At 39.7% G+C, this 15,790-nt stretch overlaps 1 protein-coding gene across 2 annotated transcripts in view; it reads left to right on the top strand.

The window, feature by feature from the left end:
* LOC120560311 (spermatid perinuclear RNA-binding protein-like) overlaps window positions 1–15,356 on the top strand; it is a 102,952-nt gene extending 87,596 nt beyond the window's left edge. Inside the window, exons 12-18 of one of the 2 annotated variants that reach the window (XM_039802648.1) lie at window positions 4,096–4,304; window positions 5,797–5,946; window positions 7,261–7,395; window positions 9,569–9,709; window positions 9,798–9,921; window positions 10,055–10,105; window positions 14,533–15,356. In XM_039802648.1, the coding sequence (XP_039658582.1) occupies window positions 4,096–4,304; window positions 5,797–5,946; window positions 7,261–7,395; window positions 9,569–9,709; window positions 9,798–9,921; window positions 10,055–10,105; window positions 14,533–14,621 (899 nt within the window). In that variant the 3' untranslated portion in view covers window positions 14,622–15,356. Of the gene's footprint in view, window positions 1–4,095; window positions 4,305–5,796; window positions 5,947–7,260; window positions 7,396–9,568; window positions 9,710–9,797; window positions 9,922–10,054; window positions 10,106–10,219; window positions 10,860–14,532 lie in introns of those variants that run through there. The other variant, XM_039802649.1, reaches the window with a different exon arrangement.
* Window positions 15,357–15,790: the final 434 nt, after the last annotated feature.

The raw sequence follows: 15,790 nt of genomic DNA, 5'->3' as shown, positions 1-15,790 counted from the left end.
TGTGATATTATTTCTATCTTTGTTATCGGTCTGGCTCAGGTTAAACTCTTTGTGAAACATGAACAAACACAATCAATGAATGCCCCAGAACTTTCTTTTATTATCCAGTTTGACAGTCAGTTATAACGGAAAAAGAACATATATATAAACTACTTCAACGTAGATTTTCTTTAGGGCTTTATTACGTGGATTGGTGCGTAAACTCCAGTACTTCCCGATAACGATACCGGCGTTTTAGGCAGTATCGGAGCCGATACCGATACTGGTATCGGAACATCTCTAGTCTGGATCAGTGGAGGAGTTGGTAAAGTTGTACAGGTTTCTCCTGGGTTGCCTTTGTTTCCACACGCACACAGGGAACCCAGGAGAAACCTGGTGCTGGCTGTCATAGCCGTTTAGCTCAAAGTTGGGGAGTACGCCTTTGTAGTTGGAGCAGATGGAGGTCAGCTCCCGTTCTCACTATTAATTCGTGACCTGACTGAGATCTGATCTGATCCAAACAAATCGTACCGAGAAAGAACAATAAACAGAGTCTGATTCAGCCAGACTAAAGACACAGATTTAAAAATGCCCTGAAAAACAAGTAAACAGTCCTTCCACTGACAGCTACATCCTCCCCTCCCTCACCCTCCCACTCTCCTCACCCTCTCTCCCCATCACCCTCTCTCTACCTCCCTTACCTTTTGCTCTCTCTTTCTCGTCTTTCTCTCTCACTCTCCCTCACGCTCTTTCTCCCCGTGCTCTCCCTCACCCTCCCTCTATCTTCCCTCACACTCCCTCACCCTCGCTCTCTCTTTCTCCATTTCTCTCTCTCTCTCCCTCCCTCACGCTCTCTTTCCCCCTTTCTCTCTCTCTCCCTCACGCTCTCTTTCTCCCCAACTCTACCTCTCTCTCCTTCACACTCCATCACCCTCGCTTTTTCTTTCTCCCTTTCTCTCTCTCTATCTCCCTTCTCCTTTCTCTCATCACCCTCTCTCACCCTCACTCTCTTTCTCCCCTTCTTTCTCTCTCTCTCTCTCTCCGCTCTCTCCCTCCTGTCTGTCGGTGTCACAGTAATTAAATTGAACCTCTCTGGGACATTCGTCCCCGGCAACTCTCATCTGCTCCAGTTCAAAGCAGGTGACGGGAGGCAGAGATAGAGAGGGATTAATACTGCACACTGCTGCCACGCAATTATCCCATCTCACACACAGGCTCACACGCGCAGTGCTCTAACACCCTCCCTTCCTCCAGGCACCTGTCCATCAGCACCTTCACATCTATCTCCTTACACAGCGTCTCCATCCATATTCATACTGAACCACTCTTGAGTCTTAAGTGCCTGTCAGCCGCTCACAGTCATTACACACTGTGACTTTAGGACAAAAGACAAGTGTGTGTCTAGAAGCTGCTGTAAGTATTCTCTGTGACACCTGTTCTACAGAAGGTGACATCTGTGGGTGGCCATATGGAAAGAATTAATGTTACAGTAATTATCCCATCATTATCTTTATTAATATGTTAAAGATATTTACTAAAGTATTCAAACTCGTCTCCGATGCCATTTTCTAGACAAAAAAGGGGATCATTTAAAGAAGTTTGTACGTTCTTAGTACATCCATGGTTCTCACACACTGTGACAGACTTTAAACTAAAAACATGTTTTGTTGAACATGAAAACTAAGATATCTCAATACAAGAATTTTGTATACAACACTATTATTCAGAGTGACGATAAGTGACGGTGCTGAATTATAGCCCTGACCCAATGACATCACGTCCATCATTGACTTTAAGCAGGAACTGCTTTCAGCTTTTTAAATATCTCTCCATTTGTCTCCTTTAGTTGGACACACAAACCTTGCAGAACCTTGCATGCATTTCTCATGTTATTAAGTTTCAAGGGCCAGTTCAAATTTAAACACTATAAAGCTCATGTTGTAATTAAAAATGCCAAACTATTAAAGCTTTACCATTAGTGTTTATAATTTCCGTTTTTGACTCACATTACTTAACTTACATTACATTCATTTGCCAGATGCTGTTGCTTAAAGTGACACAAAATTCAACCTCAAAAGAAACAAAGAGCTAGTTGCCATCAAAAAATATCAGTGTGTTCCTTCCAAAGAAACAAATAATCCCTCTCCTGAAACAGGCTGATGGGGAAAAGCCCTTCTTTATTGAGCTGGCTGTTTGCGCATGGCTGTCCACCTACTTTTAGCCATTCCTTTGGTTTCTTTGGGTGTGAAACATCTGTTAAGATTTGTAAATATGAAGGTGCTGGGTGCACTTTACTGACATTATCACATTTTTATCACATTTTTACAAAGACCTTTTGTGGCTTGTTGGAGCCACCACTGTGTCAAGCTTCTCTGAAATAATCAGCCTGGTGAATCTAAGATCTGTAGGATGGTGAATCTAAAACCTTCTGCACAGTCTGACGCACATCCCGCCAGAAAAACTTGTGTCTGAAAGCAAAAGCCAAGTTTTATCAAGTGCAGTTTGTGAGTGTTGTTTCTATAGACTACGGTAATGGTGAAGGTTAGGACTGCGGTCTCGTTTTCATTCAGTTTTTCCATCTGATATTGTATTAAGTGTTTACAGACTGAATGAAGTTAGGCAGATATTTTGTATCTTGAAAGCCCGGTTGACAAATTTGAACTTCCAGCAGAGGTTAAAATTTATTATGGAGACAGTCAGCACTTTTGATATAATAGATGTCACCAAGTGTCATGGTTTCATTTTCAATTCATCTGTGAGATATTACTGCTCCGAAGCTCTGGGGAGGCAGAGAGCTCGCCTCACCTCTTGTCAGTGTGGAGGTGTGAAGTAGCTCAGTGACACCAGGGGCGGTGTCATCTCATCAGCTGGATATTAACAGTGAGAGGGCTCAGCCAATGTATTATTACATATTACTCCTATTTTATTGATGGAGTCCATGCAAAAGAGCTCAACATGTACTTTTAGGTTTTAAATGCCAATATTGCCTTCCCTCAGGTCTGTCAGCACTTTACTTTTACTGTAAAGATTTATTTTAGGATTTTCAATATAATACAAACGCACAGTACTGTCATCATTTGAGCCACAATCATCGTCAGAAATACAGAAAAAAAAAAACTTATGTCTCTGTCCTTTCAGTTGTTGCATTCACTTGTTGAGTTTAATTCAATTGAATGTCATATGTGATCTCTAAACATTACATTCGCTGGGAAGTAGAGGTTGTGAAAGGATTTTATACAGTTCAAAATCACCTTGAGACGTGATGAGCTGGCCAAGATTTTCCTCACATTTATCAAACAAACGAGTATGCACCTCAGCTCAGAGGTATTATGCCGCGTTCCATTTACCTCGGAACTCAGAAGCCCGAGCTGTGAATGACGTCATACCCGAGTTGAATGCGTTCCATTTAAAAGTCAGATTTTCATTGTTTTCATTAGCTCTAGCCCGGTTAGCTATTGTTAGCAATGCCAGTTGATAACAACGCCTTACGCCGTTTTTTGTGCATGCAAACAGCGTAACAACATGTCCACAGACAGAAGTTGAACATGCCTGTGTGAACGACTGATTTAGTGACACAAATAAGACAGAAGTGCTTATAACTTTATGTTACTGCAGCTTTCACAACTGTTTATACACGGAGCAGCCATGTTGGATTTTGAACTCGGGCTACTGCGAGGTTGTCCGATTTCCGAGTTCAGAAAACTGAGGTCAGGGGGCGCGTTTCCGAAAAATCCGAGTTCCGAGGTAAATGAAACGCGGCATAAGTATGTTGTTATTATTAGATAGGATAGCTGAAGATAGGAAAGGAGAGAGAAAAGGGGGCTGACATGCAGCAAAGGGCCGTGGGTTGGACTCGAACCCCGGCCGCTGTGGTAAAGACTGAGCCTCAGTATATGGGGCGCACGCTCAACCAAGTCAGCTACCAGGGCGCCCCAGCAGTTTGTCTGTCGGGAAATTATAACATGTGTTGACTCTTTCTTACATATGTAACACAGACTTCATTAAACAGTGGCTCTGTGACAGTTGGTCTTTTTCTCCATGTAATAAGATAAACCGTAAACAGAATAAATGTTTAGGGATCTTATATAGTTAACATGTGCATCTCTTCTCCTTTAGTCCTGGACTGGAGGATGACGGATCCCAACCACCCCATGAACGCTCTGATGCGTCTGAACCAGATCCACCCGGGCCTCCAGTACCGCCTGCTGTCTCAGTCCGGCCCGGTGCATGCTCCCGTCTTCACCATGTCTGTGGAGATCCAGGGAACCACCTACCAGGCCACCGGGAACTCTAAAAGAACCGCCAAGCTCCAAGTGGCCCTCAAGGTACTCCGCTCATTTAAACTTAAAAAAAATAATAATTTATTGGGACTCACATTTACGTCACCCCAAGCCTGATGGGAACTGTAGTGCCATAACTCAGAACATCTTCATAACAAATGGATTTAAATCCATTAAAATGTGTTTGTTCCCCATCAGTACAAATGTTGACCGTATTAACTTAGTCTGGCCAAGCCAGACCAAGCTCAATCTTTTAAGATTGAACATCAGCCTGGGGAGTCTGCTCTGTATTTTCTACTGCACAAAAGGCAGGATCAACGGGCATAGTTTAAATGACTCTGTACGCAACTGGATAGCCCTTCAACCAATCAGACCAACGATCCGGGTGACGTATTTTGCAGAGCGAAAGCTGGTCGGTAGTGTTAAAAAAAAAAATAAAAAAAAAAAAGCCGGTCGGTACTAAGGCAAACACATCCTTCTTTTGCAGGAATGGTTCCAGGGCAAGTTTCTGTTCCGTTTTTCAGAGCCTTTGAAATCTTTTAAAACAGCAGCGACAGCGGCATCAACGGATTGCTGCGCTTCGGTGGCCGCCATGTTGAATGTAAACAAAAAGCTGCTTGCCGTCGCTTCTCAATCGTCATCGTGTTTAGCGCGCCAGGTGGATAAGCCAGTTTGTGATTGGTTCCCACAAATGTGAAACAGGATAGATAAACATACAGGTTTCCAGCCTGAGCTGCAGGGCAAAATCAAATTGCCAGGCTTGGTTTACCCAGTCTGTGTTTAAATGATATAAGATGTGATATTCTGAGTCTTAAACACTGACTCACTCCTATACCCATTCATACATACATAAATTCTATTCTTATATATATATATATTATATTATATTAATATTCTCTGTTTTAAAAACCTTTTCGAACATACAGGCAAAAATACAATTTCAAATTGTGTAATTTTTCTCGTGAAACATGATGGATAGTATTTTTGAATAGCCTACAGTTACCTACCTTTTTAAAATACACGACATGCTTACCTAAGACGTGTAGAAACTGAGTGAAGGGAGTGAAAACACCACTTTAGCACCCCTTTTTTCTCTCTGCCTTTTACCATAGTCTGTCACTCACTCTGTACTTAAAGTGTCGGTTGAACATTGGCTTCGACAAAGAAAAAGAGACAAATTGACTCTTTTGAATCGATAAGGGAACAAAGAATGTTCTTTTTGTGACTAAGCATTTATTGAACTTGTTAAGTTTGACATGCTCACACTTTCTGTTGTTCACACGCGTTCAATCATTCAGTTACACATTCACACGTCAGAGCTGCCCAGTACAGCTCTTTGTGTTGATGTTGTTGTTGAAGGCCACTTTGCAGCCTCACTGGCCGGTGGTGGAGTGCCTTGCTCAAGGACAGCTCAGTCATGGATGATAGATGTGAACGTGGATGTCATTTTCATAACTAGACGGCGATCTGCCTGAATGCCGTAGAGACCAGACTATTTACTGGAGGTATAGGGAAATAAGTGTTGTTTCCTCCTCAGGCGCTGCAGGCTCTGGGATTCGTGCTCGGCGGCGACGGAGACGTTGACTCACTCAGCGCCGATGAGAAGTCAGATGGTGAAGGCAAGAACGACAGGATGTCCACCAGCTCCAGCTCCACCTCCATCACCTCCTCCACAGACACACAGGAGGTGGGGAGTACACGTACACACACACAAACACACACACACACACAGAAATATTAACAAGTAGGCTACACATGAGGATTAGACCGGTGCGCAGGCGGACAATCTCAACACCCCGTGATGTTCCTCACTTATTACGACTACTCGTCAGTAACACACTAGTGAGGTTCATTAAAAATGATGTCATCCTGCCAAAAAAACAAAACAAGCTGCAAACCCTCAACCAAAGTCACCTGCCTCTGTCCCCAGTGTTTGTTTGTTTTGGAGGGATGTCTCAAGATTTGAGAAAAAAAATATTCTGAGCATTAACATAATTGTGTGCAGCAGGATTGTGTTTTCTATTTTTAATTCACTGAAGCACTCTGGCAACTCGTTTTATCTCAGGACGTCAGGTTAGGAACCTCTGCCGTATACTGTAGGTAATTAAAATCATTTTAATATCAACTCGTCAACAAACTGGGAGCCTGAAGCTAAAATTGGACTGATGTGCGCAAGCCTAATAATAAAATGAATAATACTAGTACACGCAAGGTTTACAAAAAAAGATTAAAAGATAAAAGAAGTCAGGTAAAAGAACAACCAATACAAAACATTACAATATGTTAAAGATGTCAGCCTATACATAACAAGAAATACAGAAATGTCGAGGTTTGAGGTCAGTTAGTCTCTCCATTACACATGATACACTGTAATTTGTCCACCAGAAATCACTGACAAACTTACAGTATGTTTAAAGGAACACGCCGACTTCTTGGGACCTTAGCTTATTCGCTGTAACAACATGTAAATAGGAACATGTTGGCGTTATTTTGTCACTTATTGGGAGCACTAGGCTAGATGAGAAGGGTATGTATGGACTTATCTAACTCTGGGGGATACAGTGATAAAGCTAAAGTCCCAATAAGTCGGTGTGTTCCTTTTAATGTAATGTCCCACTCAGTAACAATCTTGGTCACACTTTAGTTAAAGTTATGTTAATAATATATATTGGCTGGCAGATCTTGATAGTAAATGCATTCTTATACTTGATGGTGGTAAAAAAATATTTTTGGGCCTTTTTCATACTATTGTTATGGAGGTAAAATAATTGTGATATTGATTTTTGTCTGTATTGTCAGTAAATCACATTTCGTCGGATAGTTGGACTGTATTCAGCGTTATTCTCTCGGCCTGTTGTTCTACACACAGAGGGATAGATTCATGTGACGGGCTTAAAGGAAATCTAGTCTTACTTTGTGGAAACATGAGCACTTGAGTACATTTAGGAATATCTAACAAATGTAAGGCCTGACTCTGTCTTCTCTCTCCATCTGTCTGCAGTCCAGAGCTCCAGGTCCGATCCTGACAGCGGGAGGTAAAAACCCGGTGATGGAGCTGAATGAGAAACGCCGCGGCCTCAAATATGAGCTGATATCGGAGAGCGGCAGCAGCTACGACAAGCGCTTCATCATAGAGGTATGAACACACACACACACACACACACACACAACTTCATAGATTTCCTGTCTTCCTTTCAGAGGGACTTATTAGGAATTGATGAGGGAGGGAACATGTTTGATGTTAGGTGCTTCCTGCATATCCAAACATCTTCACGTTTTAAAAAATACCAGAAAAGACAGCTGAACATGAGACCAATTTCATCCAGTGAAATCACTCTGAATCACTCTGAAGGGCTTTATTTTGTACGTGTAGTTTGTATAAATATGATTGGTTTTTGATTGAATCTTTTCTGGACATTATTAGGCACAAGGATCTTGTTTTCTTATGAGGTTTATTTCTTATGATACATGTGTGGCAACTCTTGGAAAAAAAATCATTTGGCAAATATAAATGATGTGTTTGTGTCATGAACAAAGAATCATTAAATCGCATTTATTTAGCTGATGCTTTTAGCTTATATTTTATGACATTTTTATAACATACTATACTATGACTTCATATGACATTTTTTTGACATACTATACTATGACTTTTTATGTCATATTAAACTGTGCTTTTATGTTATGATATACTATACTATGTCTTTTTTGACATACTATAATATTACGTTTTTATAACATACTGTACTATGACTTTTTATGACATAATACACTGACTTTTTTGATATTTTTATGACATACTATACTATGACTTTTTATGACATTACATAGTAATGTATAGTAGTACAGTAAATACATTTAAAAAAAGCATGGATAATCCGTAAACATTATTATACTAGTAGAACACGTTAATGCAAAGCATTGCAAGCTGTACACATTATGAATAATATGAGAATAATAGTAGTGCACAAATAAACTACACGTGACAATAATGATAACGATATTGGAATGATAAAATTTGTGCAAAAACAACTGTACATATTATGATAATATGACAATGATAACCTTAGTGCAATAATAGTATAATGCAGTATAGGTATATAGGTAGTTCTATAATATATAGGTGGTGATGTGATGCACATAGATAGAGAGCAGCATCATTCCAAGCCATGTGCAAGTCACTGTGTGGGAGAGAGGTGGTTAGAGGAGAATGTCATGACGCTCACAATAAAGTAGTGAAATATGAGGATGTCCTTTCTCAGGAGATACTGTCGCTGCTGGCACTGCCTGAGGTTGCTCCCAGTTTCTTATATTCCTTAACAATCTCTTTGGGTTCCTGTTGAAAGTGATGATGACTGCCACAGCCAGTTCCCACTGCTTGTTGGAGAGGGCCGCCATAATCTCCTTGGTCTTGTTCACATTAACTTCCAGGCAGGAATTGTCACAGAACTGTGTCGTCAGCGAATTTGACCAAATTGACAGTTTGGCTGTATGGACCTGCAGTCAGCAGTGTAGCGAATAAAGAGCAGGGGTGAGAGGACACAGCTGTGGGGGGGGAGGGGGGTGTTGAGGTGTGTAGAAGGTCGGAGAAGATGTTGTTGACCAGCACTTTCTCTGTGACCTGTTGACACAGAGATTCCCAGTCACAGGATTAGTCTTACCTACTATGACTTTTTTATGGCATACAATGCTTTACTACTAACTCCACATGAATTCAGATTAAGATTCTGAAGTAAAGCAAGTGTTTTTTTCCATTTGGGAGAAGGACAGAGTGTACTTCTAATGACTCGTACAACACATCTAGATCACTTATTAACATATTTGAGAGACAATTTGAAATGCGAGAAAATCACATCACTCGTTCATGCCCCTTAAGAACAAATCTGTTCATATGAGCGGCTTCTGCATGAGGCACAGTTTGAGAAGCTGTGCCCAGCAAGTGTTTAATATTTAGATTTAATAAATAACATTGCAACTAGCGATTCTTTTCATGATTAATTATTTGGCCTATAAAATGTAAGAATAACATCCAAAAGACTCGATTACTATCGCATAAGATAAAGAAAAGCTGTAAACTGAGAATATAAAACTAAATTACAGTTAACCAATTACTAAAATAGTTCATTTATTTTCCAGGAATTTGTCTGGTTAATCAACTAATGAATTAGTAGTTTTAGCTCTAATTCTATCAATCCATTAACCAGCTAATCGTTTCAGCCCTAAAAAGAGAAAAACATGACAAAAATGAAACATTATCTCTTTATACAAACTATATCAGAAGACATCCTCCTCTGTGTGTTGTTTGACAGGTGGAGGTGGACAAGCAGGTTTTTCGGGGAACGGGTCCCAATAAGAAAGTAGCCAAAGCCAGCGCAGCACTCGCGGCCCTGAACAGCCTGTTCTCTGGCTCCAAATCTACGAGCAACAAGAAGAAAAGACCCAACCCTCCTGTGAGCACACAACGCGTTTCTACAGTCAGCTTTGAATTAAACCGCGTCATGTTCAGTGCTGATGTGTGCCTGGTGTGTGTCTTTGTAGCCAAAGCGGCCTGTGGCATCGGTGCTGACTCTCCCGGCCCTCGCTGCCAGACCTCCACGTGTCCCCGTCATCCCCAGAGCTCCCTACATCAGCACCCCACCCACACATGGATACATCCCCCCCGGTGAGTCCAGCTGCATGACAAACTACCTCTTAGTAAATAGGGCCTCAGATAACAAAAGCGAGTTTATGATGGATCGTCTCATTCGCCTGGATACAATAATACACTTTGTGTTCTGTACTTGCCCCCCCCACAGGTTTTGGTGCTCCTTATGGTTACAGCCCTGCAGGCGCCCTCCATCCCTACGGTAACCTCACAGTCACTCTATCTGATCAATTATCCATCCATTTGATTTGTTCATCACTACATCCCAACATTTGAGTTCTTTTTTTTTTCTTTCTTTTTCTTTGCTCTTCCTCAGGTTTTCCCTCCAGAATGCCCTCAGTAGTTTTCCCAGTCATCAGAGTCCCCACAGCATACCCCATCACCCACCTCTACCCCTATTAGGACCCTCCCTCACCCACTTCACAGCAAGCCACTTGATAAAGTTATATCCTGACTGTTACTGCATGTTCACGACACAAGCTTCAAACACCAAAAAAAACCAACACTGGAATCCACAAGCGTTTGACCAGAATACCCAATCAGTACCAATGTTGTACAGCATGTCCCCTCATTAGCTTGATTTAATTGGCCATTAGAAAGTGGTGTGGCAGAACAGAGTTTGACAAAAAAAAGCTCTTTGATCATCAAGCCATTATGCAACAAAAAAACGGAGTTCACCGTTTAGTGAGCTGCAGTGTGTCAAAGACTTTTACACTGTAGGGTGCTTAATGAACATTGACTATAAGGAACTAAATGGAAATCTAATATAGGGAACAAAATAACCACTCAACATAGGAAACAACCACCATACACAGAAGGAAACAAACTAAACAAACATTTTATGGACATAAAAAACAAATCCAAACACAAGACTACTAAATATCTCCTGTAAGGAAAAAAAAAAACATTGTCTATAGGGGAAATAACTAATCATTCACCATAGTGTAGTAAACAAACTAAATACAAATAAAAATAAAGCTTCTTAAGCACACCAGATACTAATAATCCAATGTAGGAAACAAAAAAAAAGAACCATAGAAAGGAGCCGAACATCCTCTGTTAGGAACCAAAGAAACCGTTTCCCTACTGTGTCTCTATTTTTCGTTTTCAATACGGTGTTAAGTTCCCTAAACAATGATGAACGAACTAAATATTCACCGAGGGGGGAAAAACCTGTTCACCAACTACTAGATATTCAATGTCAGAAACTAAACCTCCACGGTAAAGAACCAAACATCCTCTGTTGGAATTAAAGAAACCGTCCCTCACAGTGGATATTTATTTAACTTATATTTATTGATTTGATCTAAATTAACAGTCATTTTAGGGAACTAAAAGAACACCAACTATAGTAGCCAACATAGGGAACTAAAATATCCATTGCAAGGGACTTAACATATTTAGCTGGGAACTAAAGTAACACCTACCATACACAGACTGGTGTGTATATATGTGTGTGTGTATGTATATATATATATATATATATATATATATATATATATATATATATATATATATATATATATATATATATATATATATATATATATATATATTATATATATATATATATATATATATATATATATATATATATATATAGCACCAACTACTAAATATCTACAGTAGGGAACAAAAACAAACACAATACATTAAAGACTACATTAATATACAATGTAGGGAACTAAATATCCTCTGTATGGGAACTAACTCAACAACCACAATAACAAATTTAAACTAGCCAATATAGGGAACTCAAAAACACAAATGTAATGAGCTTAATAAATATGAAACTAAAGAAACAGCCACTGTAGGAAACTAAGTAACACCAAATACACAGATAGAAACCTTATAAGATGTAGACTACAACATGTAATGATCAGAGAGCTTCTTTGTCAAAAAGGTTAATTATTCCTTTAACTACCACTCATGGATGTAACTGTTGTTTTAATGTATCTGTTTTCTAATGTTTTAAGTTTCTGTGGATATAAAAGAAAAACAGGTTTACAAAAATCAGTTGCACTGAGGAACCTTTTCCTTTTGTTTGGATGTTTACAGTTACTGTTAAATATTTGAGCTAATTCCTTTTTTGTGTTGAGTGGAAAATACTTTCTTTTCAGAGAGAGATTTTATTTTGACCTGTTTGTAGGTTATATTCTGTTTAAATAAATGAATATTTTTGTCAAGTGCTGAGTAACTTGTGGTCCGTAAAGGTTTTATTATAATTCATACATATATGATTCATGATATGGTTTGCAGTTACTTATTTTTCAAAAGAATAATTATATTGCCTGCAGCAGTATACTGTAGAGAATGCAAAATACTATTTTCAAACATACTCTTCTTTTAGCTTATGTATCCACTGATAATAATTTACTGACTTACTGACTTACTTTCAGTTTGCTTTTCAAAATAAAGTGGTTGGTTTGTTTACAGTCGGTCTGACCTTTTAGTGATGTCGCCATGTACCCAGATCTCAGTAAATACAAAGTTAATCTAAGTAAGAGCGTTAAGCTAAGTCATCGTTTGCTCACCCCTCTTCTCCTGAACAGCAATTGTCCAATCATACTTGGGCAACCGTAACTAGGCACGAACAGTTTGTCAAGCTTTGGATTTTGCCACATGTTGAAGCGGTTAGCATAGAGCTGCAATATCAGAGATACTTGTTATACAAAGAGTTTGATGTATGTTTTTTTTTTTGCCTTTCCAAAGGCGAAAATATAATAGTGAAAGTGTAAGGAATATATTAAACTGTGTTTTTCCTGCTCTGATGTATTGCACATAGTTAGCATGCATGTATCTAAAAAAAAAAATCTAGCAGTACTATCTCTCTTTTAGCCGTTAAAATCAGTTTTCACGTTTTTTTAAAAATCAAGTTTTGGACCCATCAGTCAAAAATGACAGAATTTTGATTTCTCAACCTGCTGTTGTTGTAAAACTACAAATGTGCCGTGCAAGAACAGAAAGCTTGACAGGCTTAGCAACAGTAACTAAGCCTACGTTGTAATAAACCGGAACTATCCTTTAAGATAGAGCTGCACCAGGCTGTTTCATACATTATTAGCAGCTTATTATAACTCCTTCACAAATCTGACCACAAGAATTCGGCTCTGCCACAGAGAGAAACACAACTTTGTAGCGCTGCTGGCGTCCCCGCTGTCCTTGATATAGGTCAATCTGTGACAGGCTGCGCTGAATCTACTGATTTCCCCTGAGCGCTAAGAATCCTGGGCGCTACTTTAGGCCTCCTGAGAACAGCTACAACAATAACAACAGCTACGACAGAGTACGTGGCCTGCTTTGTCTTCTGACTAATTTTCAGTGATCACAAAGGTTGAAGCCATAGAAATAAAATGAATAAGAAAGGCCATTGCAATTCAAATCAACATAGCAGAATGGTCAGAGTGGCAGCCATTCTGTATGTGTACCATTCCATTGTAAAGATCTAGCTGCCTACTTCCACATTAACTATTTGCGTCAGGTCGCGGACTAACTTATGAGGTTTGCAGCAACAACGGTGTAATCAGTACTTACACGAACATATCTCCGTGGCCTGCCTTGTTGGTAACGAGGAATTCATTTTATTTCTATGGTAACCGCAATTCCCACATACATCTTCTGATTTCCCCTGAGAGCTAAGAATCCTGGGAGCTACTTTAGGCCTCCTGAGAACAGCTACAACAATAAAAACCGATTACGTAATCTGCTTTAAATGTTCAACTTTGTCTTCTGACTCATTTTCTGTGATCAGTGAGCTTAGAATTATAAGGTTCTATCTCTGTTTAGGGTAGTTCTGAGATATTGAACATCAAAGTTTTTACATCCCAGCTGGCAAAACTGTTATGTATTATAATCTACTATTAATAACTAACTAACAAAATATTTTTTTTACAAAAATAACACCACACAGGCATTAATAAACACCTAATGGATCAGATTATGTCAAAAACTCAATTTCGACCAAAAGTGGAGATAGAACCTTATAATTCTAAGCTCACGAAATTATTGAAGCACTTCCCACATCCATTCATGTTCATGACAACACTATGATCCGTTAAAGGACAAATTCGGCGCAAAATGAACCTAGCACACACCTATAACACGTGTACCGAGTCGACCGTTCTCTGGGATTTGTTTTCATGCTAATCGAAAGACGAACGCCGTGCAACCAGTAACCAGTAACATAGCTCAAGCACGGCGTTCGTCGTTCGACTGGTCGTGACGGTTTTCCCGAGATAGCGCCCGCCTGTATATGTGAACGGTACTGTCTTTATAATCTATCTTTTTAATAAACTGTCTGTACACTTACAACATTCTCAATGCTTCGGGTTCACATGTAGGGACCCTCATTATGCTACCGTGGAAGGGTGGCGCTATTTTGAGCCTTGTTAGTGGTATAGAAATAGCGATTTCTTTTTACTTTCCCCGTGCCCCGACGACTAGCGTTATAAGCTAATTAGCAGTTTGCGCTAAAACTGGTCACATTCGATTAGCATGAAAACATATCCCAGAGAACGGTCGACTCGGTACACGTGTTATTAACCCCTAGGTTCATTTTGCGCCGGATTTCTCCTTTAAGTACTAATGTTATTTCTGTTAACCCTGGTTGCTGGTGTCTCCTGTCCGTAGGCGGCCTGTACATCGACAGTGCCTATTACCAGCCGCAGACCCTAGCCACACCTATCATCATCCACCTGGGCCCTCAGGATCTTTTCTGACCCCGCCGATGCCCCGAGACCAGACTCTGCCACAGCCTCGGCCTCCTGTTTAATCCCTCACCCTTATTAAACTCTGTCAGCGCCTCTCGATTACTGCGGTGCCGCCCCTCCGGGTTTCTCCCTCCACACGAGACACGGCAGCAATATTGAAAGCAATATGGAGGAGAAAACACCTCGGGCAACACTCTGTCAAGTCTAGGCCTGGTTTGAGTGGAGAAGAGGCCGCAGACGAGACTTTGTTTGACCCAACCCGCTCACAAAATGTCAATAAAACACAAAGCAATACTTCTTCTTGCCTTCGGGAATCTCAACGTGTTCCAAAGCGACTTGACTCGACTTGGTGAATTCAAACGGACCATCAGCACCGGCACATTCGCTACAGTGTGACCAGCTGTATGTAAATATATTTACTATCTGTATATATGGATGTATGTGAGTTTTAAATATATAAATATAAACCTGTTAATATGTTTGAATATGTAAAACCCAACGACGGGAAGCAACATATTTCTAATATATCTCTGAATGTAAATACATTATTGACTGAAGTAGCTTTGTATTTAAAGCACTCTCAGATATCTATAAATCTTAAGAGTTGAATACATTTTACAAACTGTCTATAACACTATTGGTATGTTGATGGTATATAATCCCTATTTAAACCTCATTACATGTAGTAGATGACCTAGTCATTTTCCATTTCAAAGCACCAGGATAAAAAAATGCCACATACAATTTGACATTTAATGACTTATTATCCAACTAATAAGCTTTTAAATTGTAATTTGTCATCTTTTGTAAAAGTCTCCTGCTGTTACACGTCCAAAAATTAAATGAATGGTAACCAACCCCCACCCCACACACACACACACACACACACACACACACACACAAATCGTATAGGGTCACAAGACGATTAACAGAAGAGGACATAACATAATTATGTTTTATTTCAGACTAAAGACCAAAAGGTGAAGGGTTATCTCTGCTAATTAAGAAATATAATAACATTGATCATCTTTGAGTTGTGAACAAGACATTTGAGGACGTCATTTTGGGCTTTGGGAAATACTGATCGATTTGTTTTTAAACTATTTTCTGACATTTTATAGACCAAACAACTTCATTAATTAATTGAGAAAATAATCGACTTTGAAAATAATCGTTAG

The sequence above is a fragment of the Perca fluviatilis genome, chromosome 6, assembly GCF_010015445.1.
Source record: "Perca fluviatilis chromosome 6, GENO_Pfluv_1.0, whole genome shotgun sequence".
Classification (NCBI taxonomy): domain Eukaryota; kingdom Metazoa; phylum Chordata; class Actinopteri; order Perciformes; family Percidae; genus Perca; species Perca fluviatilis.
Note: the sequence above shows the minus strand (reverse complement) of the source record. Positions and strands in the feature narration are given on the sequence as shown.